Source organism: Trichechus manatus, unplaced genomic scaffold (assembly GCF_000243295.1).
Source record: "Trichechus manatus latirostris isolate Lorelei unplaced genomic scaffold, TriManLat1.0 scaffold00044, whole genome shotgun sequence".
Classification (NCBI taxonomy): domain Eukaryota; kingdom Metazoa; phylum Chordata; class Mammalia; order Sirenia; family Trichechidae; genus Trichechus; species Trichechus manatus.
The window spans coordinates 9,619,145-9,630,330 of NW_004443980.1; the positions used below are offsets into that span (position 1 = coordinate 9,619,145).

General features: G+C 40.9%; 1 protein-coding gene across 3 annotated transcripts in view; it reads right to left on the minus strand.

The window, feature by feature from the left end:
- The window catches only part of COG3 (component of oligomeric golgi complex 3), an 80,249-nt gene extending 70,182 nt beyond the window's left edge, over window positions 1-10,067 (minus strand). Inside the window, exon 1 of one of the 3 annotated variants that reach the window (XM_004376595.2) lies at window positions 9,804-10,036. In XM_004376595.2, coding sequence (XP_004376652.1) covers window positions 9,804-9,977 — 174 coding nt within the window. In that variant the 5' untranslated portion in view covers window positions 9,978-10,036. Of the gene's footprint in view, window positions 1-3,197; window positions 3,387-9,803 lie in introns of those variants that run through there. The other 2 variants (XM_023731594.1, XM_023731596.1) reach the window with 2 other exon arrangements.
- Between the last annotated feature and the right edge of the window lie 1,119 nt (window positions 10,068-11,186).

Genomic DNA, 11,186 nt, shown 5'->3' on the forward strand with positions numbered 1-11,186 from the left:
TTCTGTTATAACAGCACTAGTTAACTAAGACAATACCTAATAAAATACATCTTTTAAAAATGAAGACAAAATTTGTACACCAACATTCACTGCAACACTTTTCACGATAGCCAGTAGGTAGAAACAACCCAAATGTCTATGGACAGATGAATGTATAAACAAAATGTGATATATACATACAATGGAATATTACTCAGCCATAAAAAGAAATGAAGCCATGATGCATGCCACAACACGATGAACCTTGAAAACATGCTTAACGAAATAAATCAGTCACAAAAGGACTAATATTGCATGAATATGATAAACAAATATATAGAAACCAAAGATTATTGGTGATTACCAAGGATGGGAAGGAGGGAAAAAGAGGGAATTTTTGCTTAGGTGGCCCTGTGTTTACATTAATAGTGGTAGAATAATTCAGAAAAGGATAGTGACAATGGCTGCACATGAAGAATGTAATCAATGTCACTGAATTACCATATTTTACACATATAACACACGCTTTCTGTGTTTGACAGCTGCGCCCTAACCCCATTAGTCACCCTCATAAGTGCCACCATGCCAATCTTCTTCCACACGTTACTATAAAAAAAATTAGCAGAGTGTACTTATGAAACTATCTTGCAGCGGGAGGGTGCAGCCAGCAAACAAAGGCGGCACGTGTTATTTGCATAAAAAACACAGTATTTTCGTAAGCACACTATGCTAATTTTTTTTACAGCAACACGTGGAAGAGGACTGGCATGGCAGTGCTCATGAGGGTGCCTCACGGCGGGGGCGCAGCTGGCAAATAAACACAGAAGGTGCACATTATTTGCACAAAAATACGGTATACGTCTAGAAATTGCTTAATTAATGAATGTTTTGTTGTGTCTATTTTCACAATTTAAAAAAAAAATAAGGGAGAAATAAAGATTATTTAAACAAACAAAAGCTGAGAGTATTCATGACCATCAGTAGACTACAAGAAATTATTTTAAAAAGTTCTTCAGGCAAAAGGAAACCTGGTTTTACAAAAAAATAAAGACAATTTACTGTCAAAAGCAAAAATAGTAGCAATGTGGTATGAATTTATAACATATGTAAAAGTGAAATGTATAATAACAGCACAAAAGATGAGAAGGAAGAATTGGGAGCATACTGTTGTTAAGGTTCTTATACTATACATGAAACAGTATAACATTTGAAGACAGATTGAGATTAATTAAAGAAGTATATTGTAAATCCTAGGGCAACCACTAAAAAAAACTGAAAAAACTGAGGACTAGCAAAAATCAGTCCAATAGCACTTAAACCAGCATCCATTCCTAATTCAATTTCCTCTGTGGAAAAAAAAAAAAGATTATACACATATCTTTTAAAGTAATGTAGAGTAATGTCAATATCATGGTTGTGGTACCATCCATATACTAGTTTTGCAAAATGTTACCACTGGGGTTGTTTTTGTTGGGTGCCGTTGAGTCAGTTCCAACTCACAGTGACCCAACGTACAACAGAATGAAACACTGCCCGGTCCTGTGCCATCCTCATAATCATTGCTATATTTGAGCCCAAACTTGCAGCCACTGTGTCAACCCATCTTATTGAGGGTATCCCTCTTTTTGGTGATTCTCTACTTTATCAAGCATGACGTCTGTCTCCAGGGACTGGTCCCTCCTTATAACATCTCCAAAGTATGTAAAATGAAGTATCACCATCCTCCCTTCTAAGGAGAATTCTGGCTATACTTCTTTCAGGACAGATTTGTTCATTCTTCTCGCAGTCCGTGGTATATTCAATATTCTTCATCAATACCATAATTCTTCTTCGGCCTTCCTTATTCACTGTCCAGCTTTCACATGCATATGAAGCGACTGAAAACACCATGGCTTGGATCAGGCGCACCTTAGTCTTCAAGGTGACATCTTTGCTTTTTAACTCTTTAAAGAGGTCTTTTGCAGCTGATTTGCCCAATGCAATGCGTCTTTTGATTTCTTGACTGCTGCTTCCATGGGTGTTGATCGTGGATCCACGTTAAAATGAAATCCTTGACAACTTCAATCTTTTTTCCATTTATCATGATGTTGCTTATTGGTCCAGTTGTGAGGATTTTTGTTTTCTTCATGTTGAGGGGTAATCCCTACTGAAAGCTGTGGTCTTTGATCTTCATCAGTAAGGGCTTCAAGTCCTCTTCGCTTTCAGCAAGCAAGGTTGTGTCATCTGCATATTGCAGGTTGTTAATGAGTCTTCCTCCAATCCTGTTCTTCTTCATATAGTCCAGCTTCTTGGATTATCTGCTCAGCATAGAGACTGAAAAAGTATGATGAAAGGATACAACCCTGGCATACACCTTTCCTGATTTTAAACCAACAGTAGCCCCTTGTTCTGTTTGAACCACTGCCTCTTGGTCTATGTACAGGTTCCACATGAGCACAACTAAGTGTTCTGGAATTCCCTTTCTTCTCAATGTTATCCATAATCTGTTATGATCCACACAGTCTAATGCCTCTGCATAGTCAATAGAACAGAGGTAAACATCTTTCTGGTATTCTCTGCTTTCGGCCAAGATCCATCTGACATCGGCAATGACAGTCCCTTGTTCCACATCCTCTTTTGAATCTGCCTTGAATTTTTGGCAGTTCTCTGTCAGTGTACTGCTGGAACTGTTTTTTAATTACCTTCAGCAAAATTTTACTTGCGTATGATATTTAAGATACTATTTGATAATTTCCCTATTCTGCTGAATTACTTTTCTTTGGAATGGGCACAAATACGGATCTCATCCAGTCAGCTGGCCAGGTAGCTATCTTCCAAATTTCTTGGCACAGACAAATGAGGGAAACTGGGTAAATTATGAGGGAAACTGGGTAAAGTATACAGGGACTCTCTCTGTATTATTTCTTACAACTGCATGTCAGTTTATAACTGTCTCAATAAAAGTTTCAGTTAAAAAGAGATAATGTAATAATTACATTCTCTTATTAGCATTCATGAGAACTTACACACATAATTTCTGTATTACCTCACAATATATAACAAATTCCGGCTACAAAATAAAATTATTCTTGTTCTAGAGTCATTTGTAATATACACAATGATCCATTTAAACTTATTTGAATAGGTAACGTCTTAGGCTGGGTTCTCTAGAGAAGCAAAACCAGTGAAGCATATATATACAGAGAGAGAGAGAAGTTTATCTCAAGGAAATGGCTCACATGGTTGTAAAGGCTGGCAAGTCTCAAGTCCGTGGGTCAGGCATCAGGCTGGAGGATTCTCCTCACTCACGTAGTTGCAGGGGTAGATGAACCCAAGTCAGACAGCAAGCTGCTGGCTCACAGGCAACAGAGGTCAACAAATCCCAAGACTGGCAGGCAATATCGCAGGCCACGGGCTCATGTCCCAAGAACTGAAAGTCAGATGATGACAAGCGGAGGCAGGATCCAGAGCAAGTGCGCAAGCTTTGCCATAACGTCTATATATATATACTGGATGCAGGTCACACCCCCAATGAAACTCCCCTTACAACTGTCTGATCATATTAGATTATATCACAGAGGATGACTATTATCATTACATAACTGCCAAACCACTGAGAATCATGGCCCAGCCAGGCTGACAAAGAACCTTAACCATCACAGGTAATAAATTCACATGACATAATATTCCAAGGATGTTCAGTGAAAAGTCTCCTTTGTGGGCTCATTCCCCAGGCATCCATTTCCCTCTTCAGAGGTTTTCGATGTGACTAGTTTCCTACATATTCTTCCTGAAACAGTCTATGCATACAAGGAAGTGTACCTTTCTATAAAGCAAATAACAGTATACTATATATACCCTGATTTTTTCATTTAACATTTCAAACTGTTTCTTCGACAGAGTATAAGGAAAAGTTTACTTTAAATTCATATCCATTTAATTGTCATTACAGTATGACAGGCTCATTATTTTAAAAGTACAGAGTACACAATTATATTTAAGTGAAAAGCAAGTTTCCCTTCTTCTCCTCTTCCTGCCATTCCAATTCTTATACTCTAAGCAATACTAATTTTTATAACTTGAGATACATTCCTAGAGAATTTGAGGGTAGAATGAAGAGCTTTAAAAGTAGAAGGAAAAAAGAGATAATTTCCAATTTTTATCAATTTTTCTTTTATAAAAATTATTCACAAAAGGAATATACAGAAATACAATTTTTTTAAATTCCAAATCACCAGAAGAGTTTAAAATGAAAAGTAAAATTCTACCCCACCTAACACTTTTAACCAGTTTAACTATTTTCAGTATTTTTTATGGTTACCATATTTTTACACAAATAACATGTGCCTTCTCTGTGTTTGCCAACTGCACTCTCTCCCCTCAAGGTATTTTCATAAGCACCACTATGTCAATTTTTTTAATATGTTGCTATAAAAAAAAAATGAGCATAGCCTGCTTACAAAAATACCCTGAGGGGGGAGGACACAGTTGGCAAACAAACATAGAAGGCACATGTTATTTGCATAAAAATATGGTTATTTCAAAATTCTAAAAACCAGATTTACAGTTTTGTGTCTGAATTCACCAACTTGGGGTCATATCTATTGATTCCACATTACATGAAATGAAACAACTACTGCCCCTATACTTTCTTCCATACTGTAAAAATGGCATGGCAGAGGTGCCTGGCCTCCTCATCTAACTTCACAAGAGGAACGAGAGAGAATCAATATAAGCATCAACAGCCCAAAGCTGATTCCTGTGAGGTGGAGACCAGACATACCTCCACCCTCCAACCTTTTTACCAATTCTGACACCAACCATTTCTCCCATGGCACTCTCTACTTCTCTGCTAGGTTCAATAATTCATTGCAATGGCCACACAGAACTTACAGACCATACTCTGTTATGGGTTTATCAGGGAAGTAACAGGTTACAATTCAGGATCAGTGATGACCCAGGATACAGTTCTTCAATCAGGCCAGCCTCTTCTCAGCCGTGCCCACAGGCAGGCCACTCTCTGGCTTTTGGCCTCTCAGCCCCGCCTCTGCCCTGCTCAGTCAAGTGTTACAAAGCTCCACCAAGAGCGACCCACTCCACCAGCAACCTCAGTCCCAAGGCGCTCAGCTCTCTTGCTCCATGAGTCGGCAAGCCTAGCTCTGCCGAGTGCTCACTGGCACCCCACTCAGCCAGGAAGCCTCCTGCCTGATAGCATTCAGCTTTCTCACCCTGTGGGTCAGCACACCCACTGTAACCACTTTACTCCATGGGCCGGGAAGCTCACTGTGCCATCTTACGCCAGTCTTCTGGTTCTGCTGCCACCATTTCTCTGCCATGACTTCTCACTGTCTTGCACCACCTCCAGTGTTACAGCTCTCCATTTCTCTGTCTCCTGGGTCTAGGAAGTTCTCAGTGCAGGGACCCTGGATCCAAAGGACGCACTCCACTCCTGTCTCTTCTTCTTGGTTACTGTGAGGTCCCCCCTTTCTGCCTCTGGGATGGCTCATTTTAAGCCAAGCAGGAGGACAAAACTAACCAATCCCCTCGTTAGGGTTCCATACACCTTATTTGCATGGTCTTATCCCCACAAGGGTGCCATGGACCTTATTTGCTTTATTAGCAAGCTGTCCTATTCCCTTGGTGGACCACAAGCTCCATATTTGCATAGTCCCACGCAACTATTTGGTGGGAGTTACAAGACATGGCTAGAAGGCCATATAAAAGCAATCCATCACACTACACATATTTACTGTACATATTTACTCTTAAATTCTGTCACCTATAGCATCTCTTTTTAGATTGTCAGTTTTAACATTTACATCTTGTTCTATGATTAAGTCTTTAGGCAGATATTTTGAATTATACCATATGCTTCCTGGCGTCCAGAAAATTTGGCAAAATTCCAAGTCCTCTGATACCTTCCTTGGTTTCGGTGTGCCACACATTTATTCCTGTCATTTCAAAGAGATCCAAGAGTGCCATGAATGTGTGCTTAATCTGTCATCTTAAACCAAGAAATGTTTATTTCCTAATTTAAAAAATAAAATCATATGAAAACTCTGGACACCTGGGATGCTACTAGAGTTATTCCAGATATATTCTGTAATCTAGATGCTATAATATAATGATAATTTGAATTTGAAAAGGACATTCTATGTGACTGCTTTAAGCACCAATACTAACTGCTTTGCAGTCATAAGGACTTTTAAATACCAGAAGCAGAAGGAGGCTTCCAGTTCCTTAGTTCTCACTAACACAAAGCCATTTTCTCTCAGAACAAGCAGGAAAGAAGCTACACTTCAACCATTTCAAAGAAATATATTTTAGTAGCAAAACAAGTTCCTTTTAAATAGCATATGAGAAAATTCCACCTCCCTCAGGTACATATGTCCAGCTTCTTCTCTTCTCAAAGTATCTGGAACAGAATGGCAAATCAAGAAGGGAGGTGGTGGTGTCACATGCTTTCTTGCTCTGACCTCTCATTCACTTCTGACAAGGAGACTGCCTGCCTCCCACCCACTGGCATTGTCCTGGCTCCCAGATGGAGCAGACAGATGCCACCAGAGATAGAAGAGCACAAATCTAGGGTCCTGGTTAGCAGACCTAAAGGGTTATTGTATAGCTCTATTCAAATGGGGACACTATCCTATTAAATGACAATTACAGTAAGCTACCAAGCTTTCCCTGCCCAGCTGAGCAGGGCTGGGAACAAACAAACATACCTTTCTCTCCCAAGCTTTACTTCTTACACAGTTCTGGGTTGGAGAAAATCATTTTTAATATCAATCTAATGAATTTATTTCCTAAATGAAACTTGTTATTTGGAGCAAATCATTGAAGAGGTATACATGAAGACTCAGAACCTTCCTCAAGGCACCTACCTCTTTTCTTAGCTTTGGTTTGAGTGATACCTATAACCAGCTCAGGAGGACTGCAACCCAATCTATTATTTTAAGCTGATCATTTGAAAGAAAACACATGGAAAGAAAATACTAGTAAATAACTTGCTACGTGCACTTTTCATGTAATTCTCACAAATCCCCAGGAGATAAGTACTATTATAATCCCCATGTTAAAAAGAAGAAAATTGAGGCTCGGAGAAGTTAAATATCATTTCTAAGGTCACACAGCCTGTAAGAAAACAACTACTGTTGGAGTGTTACCTCCAAGTTCAAGATAAATTATTTTATACTTTTATCAAGAGTTATACCAAGTTCAGCAGAAAGAAAAAGTTCCTAACTTCTAAAAACTTGCCCTGGGCACAAGAAACAAGTCCACCTAATATTCTACTGCAAACTGTTTTATCTAATGCCAAATAAAAAGGTGTAACAAAAAACAAAAAAGGTATAACTCCTTTCCAAGATAAGAGTAAAAAAACAAAACAAAACGAACTCGTTGCCATCGAGTCGATTCCGACTCATAAGAGTAGTTCTTCATAAAAGAGACAGTTGTTTTCTAAAGGCATTATCAGCTTTATAATATTTACTGAGTTAGCTGGCTTTTTGCTATTTAACTAATCTGCCTAGTTCCAGTAGTTCAGAGAGTAATTCATCTTGTAACAATTGTGAAACACTACAGAAAATCCTTTAGAGATACACTGGTTGGGCAAAATAAAAATTACTGAAGCATCTTTTTCCAGCCCCCATGTTAAAAGAGTAACAGGGATAAAAATTCAATTCCAAAGACTTCACACCAGATATATAAACATTTACTAAAAGGAAATGAGGGCTGTTAAGAGCTGAAGAGCAATGAGAACTCCCCCCAACCCCGCCGAGATTCTGGGATGGGTAAATACCAGGTTGTCAATCTCATTCTCACAGGAATCAATACCAAGGCTGCATCAATGAGAAGTTGTTGTTGTTGTTACGTGCCGTCGAGCCGGTTCTGACTCATAGCGACCCTAGTACAACAGAACAAAACACTGCCCGGTCCTGCGCCATCCTCACAATCGTTGTTATGCTTGAGCCCGTTGTGGCCGCCACTGTGTCAATCCATCTTGTTGAGGGTCTTCCTCTTTTTCGCTGACCCTCTACCAAGCGTGATGCTTGAACCAGAAGACCCTCACTGAATCCTTGAACTTGTCAAACTTGTCCCCTACCCACGACCTTTACATTGCTTTTTCCTCTAGCTGAAATATTCTTTCTCTACATAGTCTTTGCAAGGCTGCTTCTTGTTTCTCATCATTTAGGTCTTCTTCTCACCTTAAGTCACTTTCTTAGAAAGGCTTTCCCTGCTTATCTAAACGGGCACACCCCATTCCTTTCTGTCATTCCATCCTGATTTATTTTCCTTGTATCGTGCATCACTATCCAAACTTACCTTCTTCGACCTTTTTTTACATGCCCCATGTCACTACAATTCATTCAACGAGGCCAGGGATGTTGTCTTTCTTATTCACCTTTCTAGCCCCATTTGTAGCCCAGAGTGTGTACATAATATATGTTAAATGACTGCATGAAACTAACAGTAGATACTGTATTGCATAAATATGGAAGAATGGGGTGAAAATGAAAAGATCCATTTACTTCACTCCAAATCTTCTCTTTCATGCTAAAAGAGGATAAGAAATAATAGTTTATAACCCATAGCAATGAAAACAAATTGGGTTACTTTTCTTTTAGACTAGGTTTCCCCAGGCACTATGAAGTACAAGGAAGCACCCTGCCTCAGTAACAGGCTAAATCAATTACAAACAGACAGGAAAATTTATAGAGCAAACAACTTCTAACTTTTATCTGGGGCGTGACAGACCTTGATAGTACGCCAAATAAATTTCCACCTGCTTCCTTATTTATTCCAGACTCACTTCCGGCACAGCATCCTAGAGGTGGACAGAGAAACCCAAGAAAGCATCTACCCTGTATCTTAGACTAACGTAGGCAACAGTGAAAATGGAGAGAACTTTTAAATCAAAGTTCTTAACCTCTAAAGTTTGAGGGCTGAAAAAAAGGTTAGTCTCTAAATTAAATCTGCCTGTGTGGCATTCCGAACTGTGTAACAAAAATGCTTCCAAAATCAAAAGTAACCATCACTGCTCATAAAATGTTTCTAAACATGGCCCTCCAAACTAGAAAAAGTTTGTCAAGCATCCGACAATTCATAAAACGTACTTCTTGCTATTATAGCTAATGAACTCAATCACCAGCAAAAATATGCACAAAACTAGTTACTGAGATTTAAAACGCTGACACTAAAACCGAAAACGAGCATAACTATCTAACAGTGCACTGGCTCAGCTTTCAGAGTAAATGCATTTATCTTGCTTTGAGATAGACCAAATCAATCCGATCTCTCAAAACCTGCACTTGATTGAGAACACGCTCACTGTTCAATCTATGATCAATGAAACTGTCCATTAGGATCAAGTTTTGGTCTCTCCAACTCCCCCGTGGGAAAAAGAACTCAGGTGATTCATTAAGGTGGTAAATGAACACCAACAGGAGCCTATCGTGAAGCAAAACACCTCCAATTCAGGGAAAAGGTGGGCAGCAGGATTATGCCTCGGATGACACCAGGGACGCCCAGGGCAAGGTTCCTGGCCAGCTGTCCCACGTCGCAAGGATGGGTTGTGAGCCAGCAGAGCACCAGCCACTGGACGCCCCCGCAGCAGTCCCCGGGCGAAGGGGAGAGGAGAGTCGGCGGTCGTTGGCAGTGAGAGGCCTGACAGCCCTGGCAGGTGACAGGCTTCTGCCACCGGAGCCGCCACCGTGACAGGGAAGAGGAAAGAGAGAGACCCTGGACAGGGGTCGGGGAACGGAAAGAGACCACGCTCCCGCCAACCGGCCCGAAGAGCATCTCAGCCCCACCTACCCCCGCTCCAGCCCCGTTCCCGCCCGTCGCCTCACCTCGGTCGGCACAGGAAGGTTCTCGACCGCCGCCTTCAGCTCCAGCACTGAGTCCGTCTGCCTGTCGGTCAGCGGCGCCGTCGTGTCCGGTCGCCGATCCCAGAGAGCCAGCTTCTCCCGAGCGTCCCGCTCCGCCGCCGCCTCCGGCAGCAGTAGCAGCGCCGCCTCCGCCATTGCCGCCGCACCGCGGCCCTCAGCAGGAGTCGGGTGGAGAGGACCCCGATAAGGAGGCGGGCCACTTCCGGGAGAGCGAGGGCTTCCAGCACGACACCGGCGGCGGGGCGCGGAGGGCTGGAACAACGTAACCCCGGAAATGCTTCCACAGTTCATGGGCGGCACCAAGGCGAGGACAGACGTGGCTTAATGGTGTACAAATATTTCCGGTTGGGATGTAAAAGGAGAGGGCGAAGGACACAATCCTAGGCGGAAGTAGAAATGCCCCTACCGGAAGTCTCTTCGTCAACATCAATAACTTTATTGTTAGGCGTTGTTCAAATTATTGACAACTGCTTTAAGTAACCCTACCGGTTGGATCCTTCCTAAGCGCCCGGATCCACCCCATCTCTGCTCGCAGCTGGGTAGTCCCGGTGGAGTGTGTGATTTTCATGTTGACAGTTTCGCCGCCTAGATCAAAACCACGACTATAAACTTGTCCAACATCCAATAATTACCCTGCTAAGAAAACAATTTATGAAAATACATAAAGATTTATGTCTACTCGACGTATTAATAGTATCAAAGAACTGGAAACTAAATGTCCAACATTGAAGAATTGGTTCAATAATTCATAGCACAGACATGCAATTAGAATACTCTTCTGTCATTTAAATCATGTTGCAGATTTGAGTAGCCAGATAATTGTCGTATGGGATCATAGCCTATAGAATGAAATAAATACTCATGTGTCCTACTGATATAAATAAATGATTGAATAAATAAACGATGAGAAAGGATAACACTACCTTACAGAAGAATTCCAATTAATACACGTGGGAAGAATAAGTAAAATAGAAAATCACCATTACAATACCACAGTAATAATTGTTGCAAGCAAGATCTAAGAGTCAATGCTAAATTCGTGAGCAAAAGTTTGAGGTGAAACAAAAATTTGCAGTCTCAAATTATCTCCCAAAGATATTTGCTAATAACAAAGGGGAATGGTCACTTCACACTAAAGAAAACTGGCAGCGCCTTAGCCAAGTGATCAAAGTCAGCATCATGATCACAAATCACATGAAATGATAGGGTGAGAAGGGCACAATTGCACTTCTGTGGTATTCTACCCAAAAATGCATAACCTCATCCTAGTCAAGAGAAAACATTGGACAAATTCAAACTGAGAGATATTCTGCCAAACAACTGACCATTATCCTTCAAAAGTGT